General features: G+C 44.5%; 1 protein-coding gene across 2 annotated transcripts in view; it reads right to left on the bottom strand.

Annotated features, from left to right (window-relative positions):
* Window positions 1-22,013, bottom strand: part of COL17A1 (collagen type XVII alpha 1 chain) — a 67,095-nt gene that overhangs the window by 5,323 nt on the left and 39,759 nt on the right. Inside the window, exons 25-51 of one of the 2 annotated variants that reach the window (XM_027851540.1) lie at window positions 21,093-21,128; window positions 20,111-20,164; window positions 19,589-19,624; window positions 18,838-18,873; window positions 17,544-17,606; window positions 15,745-15,780; window positions 15,380-15,451; window positions 14,122-14,148; window positions 12,677-12,712; window positions 10,846-10,881; window positions 10,454-10,534; window positions 9,433-9,468; window positions 9,039-9,116; window positions 8,087-8,140; window positions 7,762-7,803; window positions 7,462-7,515; window positions 7,055-7,114; window positions 6,588-6,614; window positions 6,260-6,292; window positions 6,089-6,172; window positions 5,669-5,719; window positions 4,862-4,975; window positions 2,975-3,112; window positions 2,363-2,428; window positions 1,629-1,769; window positions 797-886; window positions 500-610 (exon numbers count right to left, since the gene is read on the bottom strand). In XM_027851540.1, coding sequence (XP_027707341.1) covers window positions 500-610; window positions 797-886; window positions 1,629-1,769; window positions 2,363-2,428; window positions 2,975-3,112; window positions 4,862-4,975; window positions 5,669-5,719; window positions 6,089-6,172; window positions 6,260-6,292; window positions 6,588-6,614; window positions 7,055-7,114; window positions 7,462-7,515; window positions 7,762-7,803; window positions 8,087-8,140; window positions 9,039-9,116; window positions 9,433-9,468; window positions 10,454-10,534; window positions 10,846-10,881; window positions 12,677-12,712; window positions 14,122-14,148; window positions 15,380-15,451; window positions 15,745-15,780; window positions 17,544-17,606; window positions 18,838-18,873; window positions 19,589-19,624; window positions 20,111-20,164; window positions 21,093-21,128 — 1,692 coding nt within the window. The remainder of the gene's footprint in view (window positions 1-499; window positions 611-796; window positions 887-1,628; window positions 1,770-2,362; window positions 2,429-2,974; window positions 3,113-4,861; window positions 4,976-5,668; window positions 5,720-6,088; window positions 6,173-6,259; window positions 6,293-6,587; window positions 6,615-7,054; window positions 7,115-7,461; window positions 7,516-7,761; window positions 7,804-8,086; window positions 8,141-9,038; window positions 9,117-9,432; window positions 9,469-10,453; window positions 10,535-10,845; window positions 10,882-12,676; window positions 12,713-14,121; window positions 14,149-15,379; window positions 15,452-15,744; window positions 15,781-17,543; window positions 17,607-18,837; window positions 18,874-19,588; window positions 19,625-20,110; window positions 20,165-21,092; window positions 21,129-22,013) is intronic. The other variant, XM_027851541.1, reaches the window with a different exon arrangement.

The following is a 22,013-nucleotide window of genomic DNA, read 5'->3' as shown; positions in this document are numbered from 1 at the left end:
AAAAAGAACACTGGGCTTCAAGTTGAAAGATCTGAAAGAATCATTCCTCCACCACTAATCAGTTATGTTATCCTGGGTAGATCGCTTACCAGCGGTGGGGAACATGCAACCTCGAGACCACATGTGGCTCTCTAGGACCTCAAGTGCGGCCCTTTGACTGAATCCAAACTTCACAGAACAAATCACCTAAATAAAAGGATTTGTTCTGTAAAACTTGGACTCAGTGAAAAGGCCAAACCAAGGACCTAGAAGGTCACGTGTGATCTTGAGGCCGCAGATTCACCACCCCTGATTAGCCTTTCTAAAACCAATTTTCTCCTCTAAAAATTGGAGATGTTAAAACTTGTGCTAACTCATAAGATTGTTGTAAGGATCAGATTAAATAATATGTATGAAGGTGCATTATGACTGAAGTATTCTAGAAATGTAAGCCTCTATCCCCTATATTCTAACACTGCCCTTAATCCCCCCCCCCCAACTCCCATACTGATGCCCTTACTCTGCAGGTAAGATGAAAGTTCCTCCATACTGAGACTGGACCAGGAGCTGCCTGAAGGCCCTGGGGGTCCAGGGGGTCCAGGGGGTCCAACAATGCCACTAAATTCAGACCCTGAAATGAAAAGGAAGAATAGGGAGTCATGATCTAGGGCAGGGGTGTTTCTGAAGTTTGGATTCAGTCAAAGGGCTGAACCTAGAGAGCCATGTGTGGCTTCGAGGCCACAAGTTCCCCACCCCTGAGAGGGTGCCATCTTCCATCCTGTGTCAGAATGATCCTGTGTTCCAAGTTTAAGCTTACCTCGGAGCAGAGACAGTAGCTCCTGGTAGGATGTTCCTGGCAGGCCTGGGGGACCAGGGGGACCAGGGAGTCCAACACTAATCCCAGAGCCTAGGAAAAGGAAACCAGAGACGTGGTGAACTGATCAGACAACAAGAGGGAAACAGGACAGACATAGGAATGCAAATGTAAAAGAGGAGAGGGTCACCAAGTAATTGTCAAAGGAAAACTGGAAAGACAATACTAATTTCAGCACATTCTATAGTACTGTAGAGTTTGCAAAGCACTTTTCTTATAACCCTATGAGGTAGGTAGTACACATATTATTCTCATTTTACCCATGAGGAAACTGAGGCTCATAGGCTTATAGGGGTTAAGAGAGATTCCCACAGCTAGTGACTGACTTATTAGAGCCAATATTCAAACTCAGGCATTCTGGCCCCAAGACTGGTGCTAATGGAAACATGATACTATACTGTCTCTCAAGGATAAGAAAGACAAAAGAGAGAGTAAAGCAGAGATTCTTAAACATTTTTTTGTGTCATGGACCCCTTTAGCCGTCTGGTGAAGCTTATGGATCCCTTCTCAGAATAATATCTTTTAAATGAACCTGTGATCCTAAATTGTTTCCCAAACCTCATCCCTGACTCTGCTGCAGAATTTGGGCATGATTGTTGAATTGTCATGAGACCATGGTCCTGTCCTTTTCTGAATGTCTATCTATATCTTCCATTCAGTCCCAGCATGGAGCAGAGTAATGGGCCCAGGCTGTTCCTAGAGATGCTCAGGGTGGAAATCACTCCCATTTCTTTCTTTAGCCCCTCCTCTGGCTCCCTAAGGACAGAAGACTCACTTCTCATGTAGCTTAGGATGCGACTGGTCAGCTCTTCATAGTCCAGAGACTGTAGGGACCCCTCCCCACCGGCTCCTGGTGGCCCAGGAGGTCCTCGAGGACCCATCAGATATTGCCGGAGGTACTGGCGTACTTCTTCTCCTAAAACAAATTCCAGATGAAGACATATCAGAGTGGAGCCTCCTATTTGTGAAATGAAATGAGATTGGCCAGCCCAGCAACCGCAACCCCCCACAGGTACAATAGCGAATAGATCTGCCCATTTGCCAGACTCACAAACTGAGACCAGGGTCCAAGACTAGAACTACAGTGTTCTCAATTCCCAGGATTCCATTTCAAGGGGCAGCATCCCTGGGACCATATTTGTCCAGGTACTTGGAGAGAAGCTTTGTCCCATTTGCTAGGTATCATGGGGATTGATCACCACCTTTCTAAACAGGTTTTCTAATTCGGCTGAGAAAGGCCACGAGTTGGTGACGTCTCTGAGACTTGCTTACCACACATTGTTAGCCAATTGTTGCCACAGCAAAGACTGTTTAGGCCCTTTCTGAGGATACCTCCTTTGGTATAGACAAGGTCTCTAGTCACAGTTAATGAGCAAGGGCAGGAGACAGTAGTACTAAGGGACCACAATGGTCAGCCAGTCAGTCAATAAACAGTAAGTGCTTACTAGGTGCCAGGTACTGCACTAAGCACTGAGTGGTTTCACTCCCCATCCTGGTCTAAGTACTCACTTTGCAGCACAAGCAGGATGTCTTCAGAGGAAATAGAGGAAAAGGAGCCCAAATTGTACCCAGAAGCTGTGAGGAAGATATTTTTAAAAAATTTTAGTGGAATGAAATTTTATTTTAAACTGTACCATATACAAATTGCTTACAAAGTGTAGTCAACTGGATAGACCTGCTTTTGTCAACTGGATAGACCTGCTTTAAAGAATAGATAAAAATCCCTGGAGTTTAGCACATCATTTGTACCTAAATGACTGCTGTTAAAGTACTAGAAATCAGTGATTTCTTAAGATGGCTAAATATGATCCTTGCAATTTTACTTTATGGCATTAATTTTTTTCCAGCAAATTGTATTAAGAAATTTATAGCATAAAGGTATAACTTAGTGTCTACAAGACTGCTCATCCTGAGTTAATGAAGTTTTTCTGCGTAAAAAAACCCATCAGATTATGATAGGGGAAGGTAGTCAGGAAATCATAGATGAGACCCCATGAAAGAGCACAGAGTTCTTTGCCAAGCAGGTCAGCCTCCGTGGGATTGGGAGAGGAAGGTACATGGAGATAGAGTGAAGAAATGTATGTGAATATGTAGGTAGGACGCAGGGGACCAGAGACTTACTCCGTAAGTAGTTCATGACTCGGCTCGCCAACTCAGTGTAGTCAAAAGTCTCCCCACCAATGGTGGTGACAGGCCCTGGAGGTCCTGGAGGGCCAGGGGGACCCTGAATTCCAGACAGGTGACTTCTGATGCTGTCACCTAAACACCAAGAAACAGAAGTAGGATGGAGCTCATCTCAGTAAGGAAGCATGACTTTCAGGTATTACAGAGATCCCCTTCTTTTCAAAAGGGAGCTCAAAACCCCTGAGGAAATGCACTCTCCTCCTCTTAGCCCTGCTGTTCTCACGGAAGGAGTAGGGCAACAAGGGGGTTGTTCTTTTCCTGTTACCACTGCAGAATCTGAGGTACAGGAAGGGCCCGGCCAGAGATGTGCCCATGGTGGGGGGTGATATACAAGGATAAAGACTAGTTTAAATCTTTCATCTATTCAGTAAGCATGTTTAACCTCTGTGGGTCATGGGGAGATCCTAGTCAGCCCCCTTTCTGTGGGGAGCAGACATTCTAGAGAAATAGGGTTTGAGGAACGGCCATCCAGTAAGAAAGATGTGGCAATAGGAAGTATCAGGTGTGCTCGTAGCATGGGGCGTGACACATTGTTGTTCAGTTGTTTCAGTCATGTCCAACTCTTCATGACCCCATTTAGGGTTTTCTTGGCGAGGATACGGGAGTGGTTTACCATTTCCTTCTTTAGCTAATTTTACAGATGAGGAAACTGAGGCAAACAGGGTTAAGTGACTTGCCCAGGGTCACACAGCTAGGAAGTATCTGAGGCCAGATTTGAACTCATGAAGAGGAGTCTTCCTGACTTCAGGCCTGGAGCTCTATCCACTGTGACGCCTAGCTGCTCCTGCCTGGCACATGGCAGGCTCTTAATAAGTGATTGTTGATGCTGAGTGTGTGTGTGTGTGTGTGTGTGTGTGTGTGTGTGTGTGTGTGTGTGTACACACCAACTCAACAAATATTTACTCAGGACCTAGACCCTGTGCTAGGTGCCATAATATGTGTACATATGATCTTGTGTGTGAGTGTATATGTGTGGTACAGTTGGAAAAGGGCTGAACATAACAATCAAAAGGCCAGGGTTGAAGACCTTGTTCAGCTGCTTTCTAGCTGTGTGACCTTGAGCAAATCCCTATAGCTGCAGGTATACTTTTCTCATATAAAAAAATGGAAGAATATTCATACTATATACTTCACAGGACTATTGTAAAGACAATGCCTTGTAAATTGTAAAGTCCCCTAGGCTTACAGCTCTATGTGTATATGTGTGTGTGTATATATATATATATATATATATAGATAGATAGATAGATAGATAGATATATGTGTGTCTGTGTGTGTGTAAGCTATTATTTGAGAGTATGTGCGTGTGTGTGTGTGTGTACATATATATATATATACACATATATATATATACACATATGTGTATTATATGTATAGATGTCCTAAATTGAGGTTTCTTATTGACCAGCTCATGACTCTGACTTCTTCAAGGTTTGCCAACAGAACATAAGTACAGGCAAGTTCTACCAAGCTAGAAAGGGCTAGTGATGAACTATATATGCCTGTTGTTTGAGGATTGGCCTAATTAAATTCTAAGAGGATCTTCCTTAGAGGGATGGCCATCAGTGCAGAACTTTTTCAACCTCAGCAAGTCATGAAACCATCTATCTTCAGCCCTGAAGGATGGTGGTGGAGAGACCTATACCAAAGATCCAGAAAGCATTGAAGTGGATACCTGTGTATGTGAATTTTTTCTTCTATTGTCTCCCAACTATGCCCACCCACTTAGCACTGTCCAAATCACTGAGAGATTAAGTCTGGAGGACCAGACTCTGGTCCTTGGCAGGTGGCCCTGTTGCCTTGATGGGCTGGACCAGCACTCACTTTGCATGTAATCAGAGATGTACTGTTGAATCTCCCGTCTGGAGCTGCTGATGGAACCAGGAGGTCCAGGAGGGCCAGGGGGACCTGGGGGTCCCCTAGAACTTGATGATCCCCCTATAGGAGACAGAAATGGACTTAGTCTTTCTCTATACTGCGCATAGGGAGATGGGGTGGGCACTACCTTTGATGAGTTTCTGCCTTCCCTTCCCTAAGGGAGATATAAATCAAGATCCACAAAATGACCTGAAGGGGCTTAGGCCTGAATTGCCAGTGGAGCCTACATGTAAGAGGGTCACAGAGATGAGCAGTCCTCCCCTCTTCAAATCCAGTACTTTGAGGGATGACTTCTGGAGTCCCACCTGCTCCTTGAAACCTTCCTTACCTGTTCTAGCCCGTACTGTCTCTCTCTCCTTTGAACTCCTAAAGCCCTCATTCCCTGTACCACTAATTTAGCACTCACTATGTCCTATGTTTAGTATGACCTATGTTTAGTCATCTTTTTATATTTGTGGATCTCATCCCCTAGCCAGATTGTAAAATTCCTGAGGATAGATTCCTTTTTCTTCCCCAGAAGTCTGGGCACAAATGTGCCCAGCCTGTTCTCTCTCTCTCTCTCTCTCTCTCTCTCTCTCTGTCTCTCCCTCTGTTTCTCTCACTCTCTCACACAGTAGATGCTCAGTGAACACTTGTTGAATTAATTTCCTCAAAGAAATGGCCAGTTGGGACCAAGGGAAATGGGAAGGACTTGTCTCTACAACCCTCAATGGGAGTTCCTTCTTGAGAGAACACTTAAGGCAACATCCTCACCTCGAGAGGGGCTTCCAGGGATGCCAGGAGCACCTGGGACACCAGGGTCACCTAGAAGCAAAAAGAGAGAGTGCAGAGTCAGCTGAAAAAGCCTCATCCTCCAGGAGTATGTCTGTAATGAGCCAGCAGCCAGGTCTTGCTCTCTGCCCTTGCCTCCCCTCTATTCACAGGCTTCCTCATTTTTATGTTGTGGTGCCAGCTGTTCTCAGTGCTTATCACCATTCTCTCAAAAGGGAGTTAGCTTCTGAGGACCAAGTTTGCCTCCTCTTCCTTGTCTTTAGCTCAAAGCTGGCTACTCAACAAAGACTCGTGGAATGATTAAGGATCTGAAATAGGGGGCCTGTTGGATGCCCGATGACCTAAAGTCCTACAGATTGTGGGAACATCCCATCCCGATAACTCCTCCTTGCCAACACCTGCCTTTGTCACCTTTGGGTCCTGGAAGTCCCTGAGCACCAGGTGGGCCAGGTGGGCCTTGTAGCGAGACCCCCAGAGTGTCTGAACCTGGAAGTCAAGGATATAATTGTCACAGGTGGTTAGCTGGATTTGGGGGAGAAAAGGGTAAATAGGAGGAAATGGTCCAGCACTAACCTGAGACAGAGAGTCCTGGGAGTCCGGGGTCTCCTGAGAGTCAAAAGGAGGTCAAGATGGTTAGACCTTCTTTTCATACAATCTCCCAGATGGAATCTCCCTCCAATTCCCCTCCTTGGCTGCCCTTTACAAATCCCCACTTAATGCCGTTTTATCCACACACCTAAGTATCCACCTTATGTATGCACTCAGTCTCTTTCAATGAAGTAATTTCCAAGAAGTTCAAGGAGTCCCATAATCTCCCTCCCTTCTTCCCTCTCCCCACCCCCAACCCTGCCATGCCACAGGTAAGATAACAGTCCTTTTCATCCCCATCCTCTCCATTTACCTTGATATCCTCTAGGTCCGGGAGAACCTATTGGAGAGAAAACAGAGAGGTTATGAGATTGGTACATAATACCAGCCAGAGGGATTTAGGGAAGGGTCATTATGGTGAATCTAATATTGAAAGGGCTAGGGATGTTGGGGGAGAAATATGCTGAAAAAAACCAGAGGGTGCTGCTTCCCATTCAGGCATTCAAGCTGCTCAGGTCAGGGCTCTGGAGGAGAAGGGCTTTGAGGGAGCCTTCTTTGTAGCTTATGACATACCTAACCCTCTTTCCCACTGGAGTCCAGAGCAGGAGTATGGGAGGAAATGAAAACAACTTTGCAGCTCAGCTGGCTCACCTGAGCTCCCTGCCCGCATTGCCAAGATATGACTGAAAATGAGCTCAACAAAGTTTTCATTCCTTAGGGCTTTTCCTAACACCAGGTGGGAAGGATAGATGAGTTCACAGACAAAGACAATATACTCACCTTGATCTCCCTTGGGACCAGGAGGTCCAGGTGGACCAGGGGGGCCAGAGAAGAACGTTTCTGTGGAAGAGAGGAACGGGCTATAGGAGGTTCAGGTGATGAGTGTTCCCTGCCGTGGTTGCATGCCATGGAATCTATGCCATGGAATGTGTTCCCAGCCCAAAGCTGCCCTGACACCTCTTTTTAGCTCAATATTAATTTCTATTTGTTGACATGTTGTTCTGTCTCTGCCCCATCCCCCTCCCCCAAGATCTGGTGATCCCCAAGGTTGGGGATGGTATTTTTTATTTTATTTCTCCTCCAAAGTGTATTTTAAAAGTTTGTTCCTTTACTACCCCATAGAGTCTCAAAGTTCACAGCATCTCCTATGAGACACTCATTGTGTTTCCAGTGAGAGATGGCCTTACCTGAGTTTGTAAGGAAACTTCCAGGTGGTCCAGGAGGTCCTGGTAGGCCTTCCCCTGAGCAAGAAAAACCCCCAACCTAGGTCAAGGCTGAAAGCCCACTTTGGGATTCACTCCCATGGGGGCAATTTGCTGATTTTCTATCTAGTGGCATTTAAAGAAAACTGGGTAAGTTTGTACACTCTGATAGGATTGGGTAGGGATGTGCTACAGAGGAAGTCTGGCCGTGTTGAATAGCCATGATTTCATGGATTCTGGATCCTGTTTCACTCTCCTTCCCTACTCAGAGGTATGAGTGCTTACCTGCTGGACCTCGGGGTCCTGGAGGGCCTGTGATGGAGGCTCCTGGAGGAAGAAGCATACAAAGCCAAGGTTTGAAATATGGAGGGGAAAGAGTTATGGGTCCTGAGCATGGCCTTGCTTCAAATTCATGTGACAAATTCATTCATTCCTTTCTTTGGTACTTCGTTTTCTTATCTACAAATTTGAGGATCTGACCATGTGATCTTTTAGATCTCTCCTAGCCCTGACTCTAGGAATCTTCATATTACATGGATTTTGGAAATAGAGTGTTTTGGGCTTCTTCATAATCCTCTCCCAGCCTTTCCAAGGCTCCTGGGATAATCACCTGGTGGTCCTGGTGGTCCTGGTGGTCCAGGGGGGCCTTGCAATTGAGCAGTGTCTACAAAGAGAAGAAACCAGACATAGCTATTGTCTCCCATGGCCCCCTTCCATCACCACATCTCCTCTACCCCACCCAGTAATGTAGTCAGGGTGATGGAGTAAGTTAGGCAATTTTACCAAGCTCTGACCAGTCCCCTGGTATCTTTTTACCTAAAAGGTTTCAGGCATAGGAACTTGGAAGAGAACCCAGGAGTTTGGTCACAAAACCTATGGTTATGCCCAAGAAAGCCTTCTCATTGGCTAATTGCTATTAGGAGTCAGCAGGCAAAATTGAAGACAGGCATGGCCCTCTGAGAGGGGAGGGGGTACTCTTGCTTATACAATTTGGTTATTTTAGTTTCTTTGAGATATATGACAAAGTACTGCAGAACCCTGACTTCTGTTATTTTTCCAGGTGCTCTTAAAGACCTGAGAGGTTCCAAAGCAATCATCCCCTCCCCTAGAGTCACAGCCTTTGATATTAGTAAAAAGCCCTAGGATTTCTTTTGGAGAAGTTAGGCATCTTTTTCTTCTTCTTCCTTCTATTTTTTTTTTTTTGCTTTTTTTGGTGAAGCAATTGGGGTTAAGTGACTTGCCCAGGGTCACACAGTTGGTAAGTGTCATGTATCTGAGGCCAGATTTGAACTCAGGTCCTCCTGACTCCAAGGCCGGAGCTCTATCCACTGTGCCACCTAGCTAGGCATCTTCTTTGTACCTGGGCTGTTTACTGGGGGACTTCCAGATTCAGCTGCCACTGGGGTCCCTGTCTGAACTGCCCACCCTCCTAATAGTTCCTTGCATCTAGGAAGGTCACAGCTCCTACGTCCCCTGTGCCCTGACTCCATCTGACTCTAGGCTTCTTGTCATCCTACTTCAGGCCAACTTTCACACAAACCGAATAGAATAAAGCTACTCACGAGGAGCAGAAGCAGCCCCTGAAGAAGAGCTGCTTCCAATGATCGATTCCCCTGGGATGCCTCTCTCTCCTCGGGGACCTGTTGGCCAGGAAAAAAGGATTGGAATTTTCTTCATCAGCTTGTATTGCTTTCTTTCTTTTGTCTCCGGGGGCATAGTCAAGCCCCAGATCCGGACTGCTGACAGCCCCTGGGTAGGGTGAAATCTGGCAGAGGAAAGGACTGACAGGCTCTCTGGCGGCATGTTTTGTTTCCAGTCTATTCCTCAGTAAAGGGGCCCTTGGGACCTTCTGTGCTTTTGGTGACATATTGTCATAACTGTTGCTAATGAAAAACCAGATATCCGTACTCTCTGGAAGCCCATAATCACTCCTCAGTGTTCCCAGGCATGACATACCTTGCTGTCCTGGGAGACCAGCTGGGCCAGCAGGTCCTGCAGAATAGGAGAAAAATAGACTAAATTATGTTTCTTTAGTTATAGATTGCAGAACCAAAGAAAGGGCCAAGGGCTGAGATGCTGGCCTTCTCAGTATGCCCAAGAGCAATACGACCTAAAGAGTATATGATAAATGTTGGAAATTTACCATGATACAGGGGTTAGGATACCCCTGACTAATGGCTTTTCCTCAGCCTCATTGATGAAATCATAGAATGGGTGGGTATTAGAGCCAATAAAATGTTAATGTGTTAAACAAAATGATATATTTATCCCCTTTAACCCTTTTTCAAAACATGACGTTTTTGGTGATGGAATTGGAGGGTACCTCGCAAAAAATTTGGCCACTCTCCTGGTAGCGTTTAAAAAGTTAGTTTGATGGCTCTTGAGTCAGTTGGGGCATAAAGCAACTTCAAGGAGTGTAAGCAGTGGCAGTCTAGAAGAGAGCGATGCAGGAAGAACCCAGCTTTTGAGAAGATAGCACTCTGCCTTTTCTCTTGGGTCTTGACCAGAAGGCAGTGAGTGCTTGGGGAATGGGAGGATTTCCTTTTCTTCTTCCCTCCCCCATTGACTATGGCATTTTGCATGTGGGCTGCTCACCCGCTGGGAGACACTATACTCAGCATAGAGTGGGCTAAAGAGAAAGTCAGTTGGCAGCAGAGAAAACAGCTAACCAAGAGAGAATTAGCGCTGGCAATCAAGAGCCAAGTTGTGGAGAGGACAGTTGTGGAGCTTAGCTAAGAGACCTGCTCAGTAGAGAAACTGTGCCCAATGGGGAGTGGCATGAAAACAACAAAAAATGTCCTGCCTTGCCAGAGGTGTGAGTCGCCTTGGCCTTGGCCATATGTGTTCTCTGATTCACTGTATTGATTACAGTTGATATTATTGATACAGTATTCACTGCCAGGGAAGTCATCATGACATCCAAAGGCAAGTGAGGTCTGTACCTAATTTCTGGTGAGGCAAAAAAAAATTTACCAACCTGGAAGGCCGGGTGGTCCTGGGGGTCCCAGGGCTCCAGGTGGTCCTGGAGGCCCTGGTACAGTGACTGTCGATGTTCCTTCTGCAAAAAGGTGAGGCAACAAATGAACAGCACTCTGCAAAGCAGATGCTCCAAGCCCCAAACTGCAAAGTGTCAACATGACTCTCATTTTGTAATGTAATGCTCTCCCATAGCATGAGAGCAAGTAGGAAGACAAACCTTGCTCTCTCCCTGGTCCCCGATTCAAAGAACCCACAGTTTCATCTCATCTAACAAAATCGCCTTAGAGCCCAACGTTTCTTGAAATGTATTAACATAGAGAGACATGGACAGACAGACATTGTAAATGAGATTAAGAAACAGAAACCAGGACAACCCTGAGCCCTCCTTACCTGAAGTTACAATCCTGCCTGGAGTACCAGTGTCACCTATGGGAAGGAGAAACGTGCGGGAGCAAAAAGAAGGAAGGATGAGACTGTTGGATTTCTGTATGAATTAATGGATCAGTGAATCGTTCTTATTACACCAGAGGAACTGATCTCCCACCTATGACCTGAACCTTCTTGCTAAAGGCATTATAATGAGCAGAGAGAGCTCGAAGGAGCATGTACTACACTACATTAAATACTAATCTCCCAGCTGATGACTCTGAAGGCCTCCACCATCAATCTTCTTAGGCTTGAAGTGGCTTCTGGAAGAAAGAGTGCTGGGGGCTTAGGACACTGGTTTCATTCTGACAGCTTCCCAATGTGCCTTTAGGGGAAACTAGTGTGTGGCTGGTCATATTCAGATCTTAAACCACCAAACTGTTTTCTTTCCAGATTGGGAATGAGAAGGAGAGGAGGAAATTGGGGTGGGGGAAGATGTACTTTCTTATTGGACATGTTCTTAGTTTCTGAAACTAAAGAGAGGTTACAGGGCAAGAGAAGGCAAGTTTAGAAAGGAGTAGGGAATGGGAAAACTACTCAGCTGATGTTTCTTGGAGGGACTCCATGAAGACTCGGGTGACAGTGGAAAAACACTGGGTTTGGAATCAGAGGACCTAGGTTTTAATTCTGACTTTATTAGCTGTTGGAGGAATTAGGGAAGGTCTCCTGGAAGAGATAACTCTTGAGCTGACTTTTGAAAGGAGTTAGTGATTCTAAGAAGCAGAGGGAGGAGAGAGGGTATCCCAGGGGTGAAGGACACCAGTGTAAAGGGACGGTCTGGAGATGGAATGTAATATCTGAAGAACAGTACAGCAGCCATTTTGGTTGGAAGGCCGAGTACAGGGAGGAGAAGAATGTGTCATAGATCTGGAAAGGTAAGTAACCCTTAAATAGGGAAGAGTTTTAAATGTCAAACAGAAGCCTGTATTTTAGCCTAGTAATCATTAGAGAACCACTGAAACTCCTTGATTGGAGGCATGACCTAGTCGTCACACCTGTGATTTGGGAACATTCTGTTGGTGGCTTTATCTTATAGGTGCCTATTTCTTTTCTTTTCTTTTCTTTTTGCCTTTTTTTTTTTGGTGAGGCAATTGGGGTTAAATGGTTTGTGCAGGGTCACCCAGCTAATAAGTGTCAAATGTCTGAGGCCGGATTTGAACTCAGATCCTCCTGACTCAAAGGCCAGAGCTCTATCCACTTCACCACCTAGCTACCCCGCTTATTTATTTGCATAGTGGAATGTGAGGGAAGGGATTTGAGGGAAAGGACTGGTTTTTGTTTATTTGTTTGTTTGTTTGGTGGTACTTTCAGCTTAGCCCAATTCCTGGCTCAGAGGGAGCACTTAACAAATGCTTGTTGCCTGACTGTCTGCATAGGAGATGGAAGAGGCTTGAGACAGGGGATGCAGTGAAAACGTGGGCTGCTTAGAGAGAGGGGCACTTTTCACTTAGGGTCAGAAAGAATGCTCTGGGTTGGATTCATGAGGATATGGTTTCCATGGTGCTGTCCTAGGTCAGTGCAGGGAGTTTGAGAAAGCTCCCGTCTTGCTGAACTGTGCAATAGGAATCTTAGTCTTATGTCTGTGTGTGTATATATCTATATATCTGTATACATCTATGTCTATGGTGTTGGCACCATGCAGAGCAGGGAAAGGATGGGCTGAGAAGGAAAAGCTTCTTCTTATAGACACTAGGTGTCACTGTTGCTCCAGGTCCTGATGAGAGAGAAAGACCGGGCAAAACCTTGACAACCCCAAGAGGCAGAGAATGAATATTTAATTTGGAGATTCACTAACCTTTAGCCCCTGGTCGGCCTGGGTTCCCAGGAAGTCCTGATGAGATTAAAAAATAAATAAATCAGGAGGATTAATGCTAAATAAATAAATCACAGCATTAATGCCTGTTGGATGAAAGCTCAATGAACAAACACCCAAAGGAGGTCAGGAAGCCCTAGCCCACTTTCCACCTTTGCAAAGGTGGAGTCTCTGTCTCCCTCCCTGGGCTTCTAAGAAGGAAACAATCCAGACTCCAAGAAAGCCTTTGTTCAAAGCCCAGCAAAGGAGTAGGGGGAGAGTCCCTGTGATAATCCCCCTGGGCACCTAGAACCTAGGATGGGGAAGATTACAAGGCATCCCCCAACCTGTAACATTCTCACTAATCTACCTTCACTGTCCTCATGTTATCCCATGACATCCCCTTTCTTTAAACCTTTCTCAAATGGAGTATGTATATTCCCATTTGCCTTTAGTACAAACTAGGCCTTTAGAGCACAACTGCAGACACAAACATCTGTGAACTACTGGCCAGTACAAGGCTAGGGAACAGACTTGTGAATTCACTGGGAAAGGGAGCTCTCGGTGAGGAAAATCCCTTCACCCATGCAGGTGACACCTGCTCTGCAACTTACGATCTTAGAGCAGGGGTTCTCAACTTGGGGTCAGTGAACTCAGTGTTTTTTTTTAAATTTTAACTGTATTCCAATACAATTGGTTTTCTTTGTAAACCTATGTATTTTATTTTATGCATTTAAAAGTAGTGTTCTGAGAAGTGGTCCGTTGGCTTCATCAGACTGCCAGAGAGGTCCATGACACAAAAGAAGATTGAGAACCAGTCTTAAAGAGTTACCTTAGGTGCCGAGAAGTCACGTGACTTGCCTAGGATCACATAGGCAGTTTACGTCTGAGGTAGGACTTGATCTCAAGTCAACAATGCCTCTCAAGAGGATATATATAGCCTTTGTTAAATCTTTCTTAGACCTGCAGCCTGGTTTTATTTTGGTCCATTACCTAGTTTCTCTTAAAATTTGGGCATGGCCTATTTTTTTCATTTGTAGAACTATATTCCATGTTGCGTAAAGAGTCCATTGAGACCATAGTCTACTCTTGATTTTTGATGCAGATGCAACAAAAGGTAACAGAGGCCCAGTTAACCCCAAATGGTGGATAATCCAAAGGTCTTTTTGTCTGCATCATTCATTAATGATATGCCCTTGAACAGATTTTACTTCCTAATTAATTATTGTCTAGGATCACATCAATAGGAGATGGAAGCTGTCACACCCAACACACTTGGACTGGTAGATATGAAAGGTGGATGGCTCAGGTGGGCTGGATGATACAGGTTATATACCTAGGCAGGTGGGGACCCTCAAAAGATCTTTCAAAGTGGACACCTGACAGTCAGTTGAAACAAGAAGTCTGAGGTGGAGGCAGACTAATAAGAAGGAGACTCAGTATCTCACCTGGAGGTCCTTGGGGTCCTGTGAGGCCTAAAGAGAAGGAAAGACGAATGAGAGAGTTCTAAGGCATCTGGGAACTTCCTCAGGAGAGAGCAATTCTGAGCTGCAGGCTTAGCATCAGTGCAGACCAGAAACATTATCATAGGCACGCCAAAGGAGGCATACTTAATTGACATTTGGCAAACTGAATTTGATTGAATCAAATGAATTGATCTTTTCAAAAGAAAGCTCAGTAGCTGGAGAGCAGTCATTCGGTATCATAATAACGTGGGATAGAGACAGGACCTGTGATTTCATTAGTGTAAGGAACTCCTGGGTATGGAAACTCCCTCCACCAATGCAGGTCAGCATCTTCTCTATAGGTGTCTTAGAGAATTGTCGAGAGCACTGAGAGTTTCAGTGACTTGCACCTGGCCACTCAGTAAGGGGAAGGACCAGAGCATATGTTTTCCTGGTTTCAACGCCTCTTCTATATCCAATATGCCTTCTGCCTCTCCATACTCAAACTAAGACTAAGACTAAAAAGAGTGGTCTTTTAAAGTTTACGAAATATTTTTCTCATAATCCTTTCTAAATATTGTCACCGTTTTATAAATGAGGAAACTGAAGCTCAGACATGTTAAGTAACATTCCTAAGGTCAGATAATTAGTGTCAAGGCCCCAGAACTCAAACTCAGATCTTTTGAGTGCAAGAATAGAGTTCTTTCATTATATCATGCTGTGGTATAGCACACAAACTTTAGATCCTGGAGACATGCCTGAGCCAGTTTCCTCATCTATAAAATGGTTATTAAATTATTTGTAGTACTTGCCATACAAGGTTAATGTGGAGATTAAGCTCAGGTACAACCTCTATCTAAAAATCTTCTCAGATCTCTTCCAGTTACTACTGTTTTCCTTAATTTATCTTGTATCATTCTTAGAATATAAATTCCTTGAGGGCAGGAACTGTCATTTTTCATCTTTGATTTCCCAGGGTCCAGTAGAGTGTCATGCACATAGTATGTGCTTAATAAATGTTTGTGGAATTGAATTGAAATGTATTAGCTTTGTAAAATAATAAAACATTACATAAACACTAAATTGTTGTTTTTATTGTGTCATACATCTATGTTTCCCCAAATGTCATGGACCATGGAAGTCCAGACTAAACATCCTCCTTACCCACCGTTTTGTTGTTCTCTGCTAAGCCAGGACATGAGAAAGGGGAACTGATCCCAAACATAGCACTGGCAGCAGCTGCTTATCTTTGTTCTGTTACCTGGCTTTCCTCCTTCTCCTGTGGGTCCTGGTGGTCCACGGATTCCAGGCATCCCTGTCAGACCTTGTTCACCTAGAGAGATTAGGTGGTCAGTTTGTGAATGTTTCCCCTCAAAAAAAAAAGCAAGGTGACCATTATGTTCCTACCAAGTGACAATCAGCCCTGAGCTCATGACTTTGCATAGGATTTTCAAGATGCTAGGTGGAAGACAAGAAACAATTGGATACTAAGTGTAATGCCCCCCAAGGCATATTTCACCGATGACACTGTTTATTGTTAGTAATGGGCTTGTGTACTTTAGCTTGGAGTAACTAAAAGTGATTGTGAGTTTTTTGGGAGGAAAGCAGTGAAGAAAAGTGACCAACCTCTTGGGCCTTGGTGTCCATCTGGGCCAGCTGGACCTATTCAAATCAACCAAAGCCCATGTTAATTCCGGAGGTATCCCAGTTAATTTTACACTCTCCCTAAAAGGACCTGAAAGAATACTTGGCAGCAGCTGTTAAAGGAAAAAATAGTGATGCTACCACACATCTAGTCCAAGTGTTCCTGTAGCCCTTTTCTAGATAATCAAATGGATACAGTAAGATTCTCCATACCCCTTTCCCATCTTCTTGGGGTATAGCTATCCCCCAACACTCTGACTCTAAACTATCCCTTGTAAAACAGTAAAACAAAAAAAAATGGCTCTCCATTGCCAGCTCAAAAAAAAAGTACAAATTCCTTAGGCTATTATTGAAAATCCTTCTGAATTTAACCTTGACCTATCTTTCCACCTTGGTTTTTTGTACATTTTACACTTTGGCAAAAATGGATTAGTCACTATTTCTAAAACACAGGTTGACCTTTCCCACTTCCCTCATGGTATTTTCTCTCTCTCTCTCTCTCTCTCTCTCTCTCTCTCTCTCTCTCTCTCTTTCTCTCTCTTTCTTTCTCTGTCTCTCTTTCTCTATCCTCTTCTTTTTTTGCCTCTTCCCCCTCTCTGCCCATCAAAATTCTATTCTTCCTCCAAGCACCATCTCAAAAGCCATTTCCCCATGAGGTTTCCCATGGTCCTTCCTCATTCATTGCCACTCATTATCTTGCTCTGGTCCATTTCCCCAACCTGTTCCCAGCATTCCCTTCCATGCATTCCAGAACCTAGCCCAATGCACCGCCCACACTTTGATGCTTTAAAGATCTTGTGGATTTTCCCATGTAGATCACAAGGCTTCTGTAACTTGCTGCATGATCTTTGAGAGCTTCTATGGCCAAAAAATTCACTCCCTTACAATCATTGAGATGTGCACACACAAAGTACTTAATACATGTTGCCTTGAGCCCAGTATGATCTCTCCCTCTTCTGAACTCCTGTGGCACTCCATCTCTCATGACATTTATCACAGCCTTGTGTGTATTGTAGTTATTTGTGTGTCTGATCTCTGCCGTTAAACTGTGAACTCCCTAAAGGCAGGAGCCACATCTTATTTGCTTTCACGCCTTCCTCAGTGAAGCTGAGCACATTACTGGTATGCCCTCAGTAGATATTTGTTGCATGAATGAATATTCTATATCTCTTTCCTCCTTGGTCTTTTTATCATTCATCCACTCAAAGTACTATTAGGGTCTGCAGCTGAATGTTCCTGATGCTCAAGGGTTCTTGGCATCAGAACCCTGCCCCCTTGGTCAGCCAGGACAGCTCAGGAATGTAATGAAAAAGATTAAAGCTGGGGAAGCTGCTGAGGTTAGCTCAAGGGACCTTTCTTTACTGGATGGAGGCATCAAAAGCTCCATGGGTTTGCTCCATCTTCTCCTTTTTCTTCCAGAAGCAGGGAGCTTAGAGGCAAGATCTCAGTGGCTAGATAGGAACAATCAGGGCACAGAAGACTCCTAACTTTATGCCTAGTGTCCAGTGAGAAGCTCCCATAGGAACATCACCAGCATAATGAACTCTGGTCCATGAGAAAACAGACTCTTAAGGGACGGTCAAAAATAAACCATCTGTAACCTGGAACTAGGCCAGGAAATTCAGAGACAGAGATAAAGGTAGACCAGAGATTAAGGAGCTGAAATTCATTAAAGAAACATGAACATATGGCAGGAAACACAGCTCTATGTTCATGCAGGTATACACATGCATGCAGACATAGATACCAGGGAGAAATACTGCATCTCTCCTGACACTCACCCATTGCTCCTTTAGCACCAGGTTCACCTGTGGCACCAGGAAGACCTCTTAAGCCAGGTTCTCCTACAATGGAAATTTATAATGAAAAGGAAAGAGGATTAATTGGTCAGATACTTCTGAGACTCCTCCTCTGGTAGGATCATGCACTTTGCTTTCCCTAAGGGAGACCCAAGATGTCAGGCAACTTCCTGGAATGTCTATGGAAAGGCATTTTCAGAACTGGCTCCCTTGGTGAACAAATGAACTCAAACAGAACCTCCTTGGTCCTCTCTGAGCAGCAGGCCCCATCCTGATCCTCAGGTGCTCATCAGTGAGTTTTAGCTCCTTAGAAGGCAAGAGAAGCCATTTGTAGCCAAGGTAGCCACGATTCCTCTCCCTTTTTAATCAAAGACATTGCAAGATGCAAGTGACTGAGAGGCAGTGTGCAATGACTTGCATGCTTCCTGACACTCACGGCACTGCTGATCGGGTACCAAGCATTTATTAAGTGCTTACTGTGTGTCAAGCACTGGGGATACAATGAAAGGCAATATATGGCCTCTGCCCTGAAGGAGCTCCCACCATCATTCAAATAACTACGTATGTGGAAGGTATGTATGGAGTAGATGGAAGGTGCTCTCAGAGGGAATGCACTGGGAGGGGGTTGTTGTGGAGGTGGGAGGCGGGGGTGGGGGGCACCTGGACCACCCCTTAGATAGCTTAAGTCATAGGATGTTAGAATCAGGAAAGTAGCAGAGAGGATAGAGGAAAATTCTATACACAAGGATTGCCTTCAGGCTCTCTGTCTCTGTCTATTTGATTTTTTTTTGTCCCTTGGACGTTACTATGATAGCAGAGATCTCACACATTTGATAAATTCAATCGGATCCTCAAAGGAGCTACTGTCTTGGCATGCTCGCTAAGGAATTTGGGTATGGCAGCAAAATTAGAAACTCCCGAGGCAGAGATCTTGAAATATTATTTCAGGATCTCCTGTTGTTGAGTTGTTTCAGTTGTGTCTGACTCTTCATGACCCCATTTGGGGTTTTCTTGGCAAAGAGAATGAAGTGGTTTGTCATTTCCTTCTTCAGCTCATTTTACAGATGAGGAAATTGAGGCAAATAGGATTAAGTGACTTGTCTAGGGTCATATAGCTAGTAAGTGTTTGAGGTCAGATTTAAACTCAGGTTTTCCTGACTCCAGGGCTAGTACTCTATCCACTGCAGTAGCCTAGGTGTCCAATAAATTTATATAGCTTAGTAGGTGTTTAATTTAAGATTTATTGAAGTGAAGCTCATTTGCAGGCAGCACTGACCTGTGAGACCTCGAGATCCTTTCTCACCTGGATCACCTAAAATGGACATAAAGGAGAATAGAGCCAGTCTTTTGCAGAAAGAAATCCCATCAGACAGCAAGCCTAGGCTTCATTTAATGCTCAGGGCAGGGACAACACTGCAGCACGCTTCAGAGCCTCATTGTGGGCTCTTGCAGGTTATCTTAGAGTTGACAACAGCAAGGGACTAATTAGGCTGAAGTAGGTTTGGTTTCTTGTTGGCCTGTGAGCTTCTCAGAAATTGACCCCTAACCCTGGCCACTGATTGAATTCTAATCCCATCTGCAGATTGACCCCCTAACTCAGACCTCAAACTGACCATTAGCCCTGATGAAACATTGATTTTACCCCTTGCCTCATACCCACAGCCATACATTGACCCTTAACTCAACTATAAATTGATAAAGAGGTCGACTCTTTATCATGACCACAAACCAACCAGTAACCTTAGCCTCAAAATCACCCCTAACCTTGGCCACAGACAGCCCTAACTAATTGACCACAGATAGTCTCTAACTCTGACCATCTGTCTTCCTTATGTGTACCATGACCATACGGGGGATCAGATGAGCATTTGCTAGGCACATCTCATTCTCTCTGTACTTCCTCATCCTTTAAAAACTTCTCCAAGCCTGGCTTCAATAGGGAGTAACAATCTGTTATGCCTGGGTAGGGAAGATGACATATTTCATACAATGCAATGATCATTGAGCCACGTCATGGAGCAACATACCTTTGGGTCCTGGGGATCCCATTGGTCCTTTATCACCTAAGGAAGAAAAACACACTTTGGCATTGACAAGGCTGCAGAGAAGGTGCTGTTATTCTCCAAAAACATAACTGAAAGGATGTTAAAGAGACAAGATTGGCTCCTGCATCTGTGCAGACATTGTCTCTCTCCACCTTACCTCACCTCTTGATTCCCTGCAGGACCCACTCATTAACCTATTTGACTGGCTGATGGTCTCCACCACCACCCTTACCTGGACCACCTAGTCATACTCATAGGATCAAAGATTTAAAGTTAGCAGGGACCTGAGAATCAACTTGTTCAACTCCCTCATATGATGAAACTGAGTTCCGGAGAGGACTTGTCTATAGATACCCAGGTAAAGTGGCAAAACCAGAATTTGAACCCACATCATCTGAATGTAACTTAGCATATTTCCTATTATATAAGGATGCTTAACTCTAGGCCTAATGAATAGCTGCACTAGGCTTGCCCTCTCCCTTCTATAATTCTTCACCAACTTACCTTTGGGACCAGGGAGACCAACTTCGCCTCTGAAGCCTTGGAGGCCAGAAGGACCTGCAGAACCAAAGAAAATCAGACAGGTATATGATGGAAACAGATTGGATAAGCGGAGTAAGTGTGAGAGAGGAGTAGAGGATGACCCTAGAGCTGGGAGCATTGGTGACCGGGAGGATGGTGGTGCTCTCAACAGTAGCAGGAACTGGGAACTTTAGAAGAAGGGAACTATGTTTCAGACAAGTTGAATTTGAGATGTTCAGAGAACTTAGTTTGAGATGACCAGAAGGTAGCTGGTGGTGTGAACTGGCAGGTCAGAAGAGAATTTGGGGCTGTACGTGTAGATCTGGGAGTCATCTGCACAGAGATGATAATTGAACCCATGGGAACTGATATTATCACAAAGTGAGATGATATGGAGGGGGTTGAGAAGAGAGCCCAAGACAGAACTTTGGGGGATGGTTAATGGACTTGACCTGGACAGAGAGTTAGTAAAGGAGACTGAAAATTTATTACACTAAAAAAGCACTGTATAGGATGTCCCAAAAGTGACTTAGTGAAGATTTTAAGCTTTAGGAGCTTAAAAATCTGCATTAAGACTTTTGGGACACCTTGTATAAAGGAATGTTTTTATTTGTTGGCAGATGCTCTATTTGGATGGACAGATGAATAGTTTTCACAGTTGAAGATTTATAGAAGCAGATCATATATGAAGTACTCTGGGCTCCCAGTGAAATAAGGACAACTCAGAATGGAAAGAGGGATTTGAACAGATAAAGTCAGGGCTCACAAAAACAACTCAAGGCAAAAAAACAACAACATTGAAACTTGGGCTGAAAACTTCTAGAAATCTCTGCTATCAGTGCCTTTGCTGTTTTATTTGTGTGTGTTTTTAGTATTTTTTTTTCCCTCCTTAATTCAATTTCGTTTGCCTAAGGCTTGCCTTTTGTTTTCCAGAAACAACACTGGCAAAGACAGGTCTACTCACCTGAGGGGCCCTGAGGTCCTGGGGCACCAATGGAACCTGGGAAAAAGAGGGAGGGAAATGGTTGTTAGCAAGAAACTGGACCCTAACTTGGGCATCAGATACCACAGGAAACCCATGGGGGCTTTGGAGGAAGGCCTCCCAGTGCTTGATGGTATATATGTGTGTGTGTGTGTGTGTGTGTGTGTGTGTGTGTGTGTGTGTGTGTGTGTGTGTGTGTGTACACACTTCTGTGCACCACAAAGGCTCCAATTCTTCCTCAAACCTCTAAAGATAACAGGATATGAAGCTGAATTCCTTCTTTTCCCTGGAGAAGGAGCCTGACTGCTTGAGCAAGTTGTTCCGGGAAGTACAATTTGCCCATAGCACGTGCTGAATGAATGAATGGTCGAATGAATGAAGATTATCCCTCACTCTCATATACTGGAGGCAGAACAATTTGGGTTCAGGAGAGTGGAGAAGGAAAAAAAGGAGGTGGCATAGAATTTACCCCTTCTCTATCACTTTATCTGTAAGCAGGGCCTATGCCCGCTTGATTTGCCTGGGCAACCAGTTAAAGCTAGTATGTGTCCCACCATTAGCATGGGATTGATTGTTTTAACCTCACTGATTTCCTGAGTGATTCACCTATGAAAGGGACCAAAGACATGGCATCCACAGGCTCAGAAGGCCCCACATAGGTTGATAAGGAAGGGTCTCAGTCTGTGACTTTGGCCTAGGCACTATCTGGCCCTCTGTTTTTTCCTCTATAAAACAAGGTGATTGAACTAAATAATCTCTAAGGTCCCTTCCAGGCCTATAATTCTGTTGTAGTCTAGACAAAGACAAGGAAAACATTTGACAAAGCCTTTCCAATAATTATATCCAAAACACGACTATCGATTCTTCTAGTTTGGTGGCATTCTAGTTGGTTAATTCTTTTCT

This window comes from Vombatus ursinus, unplaced genomic scaffold (genome assembly GCF_900497805.2).
Source record: "Vombatus ursinus unplaced genomic scaffold, bare-nosed wombat genome assembly UNPS02009205.1, whole genome shotgun sequence".
Classification (NCBI taxonomy): Eukaryota; Metazoa; Chordata; class Mammalia; order Diprotodontia; family Vombatidae; genus Vombatus; species Vombatus ursinus.
Note: the sequence above shows the minus strand (reverse complement) of the source record. Positions and strands in the feature narration are given on the sequence as shown.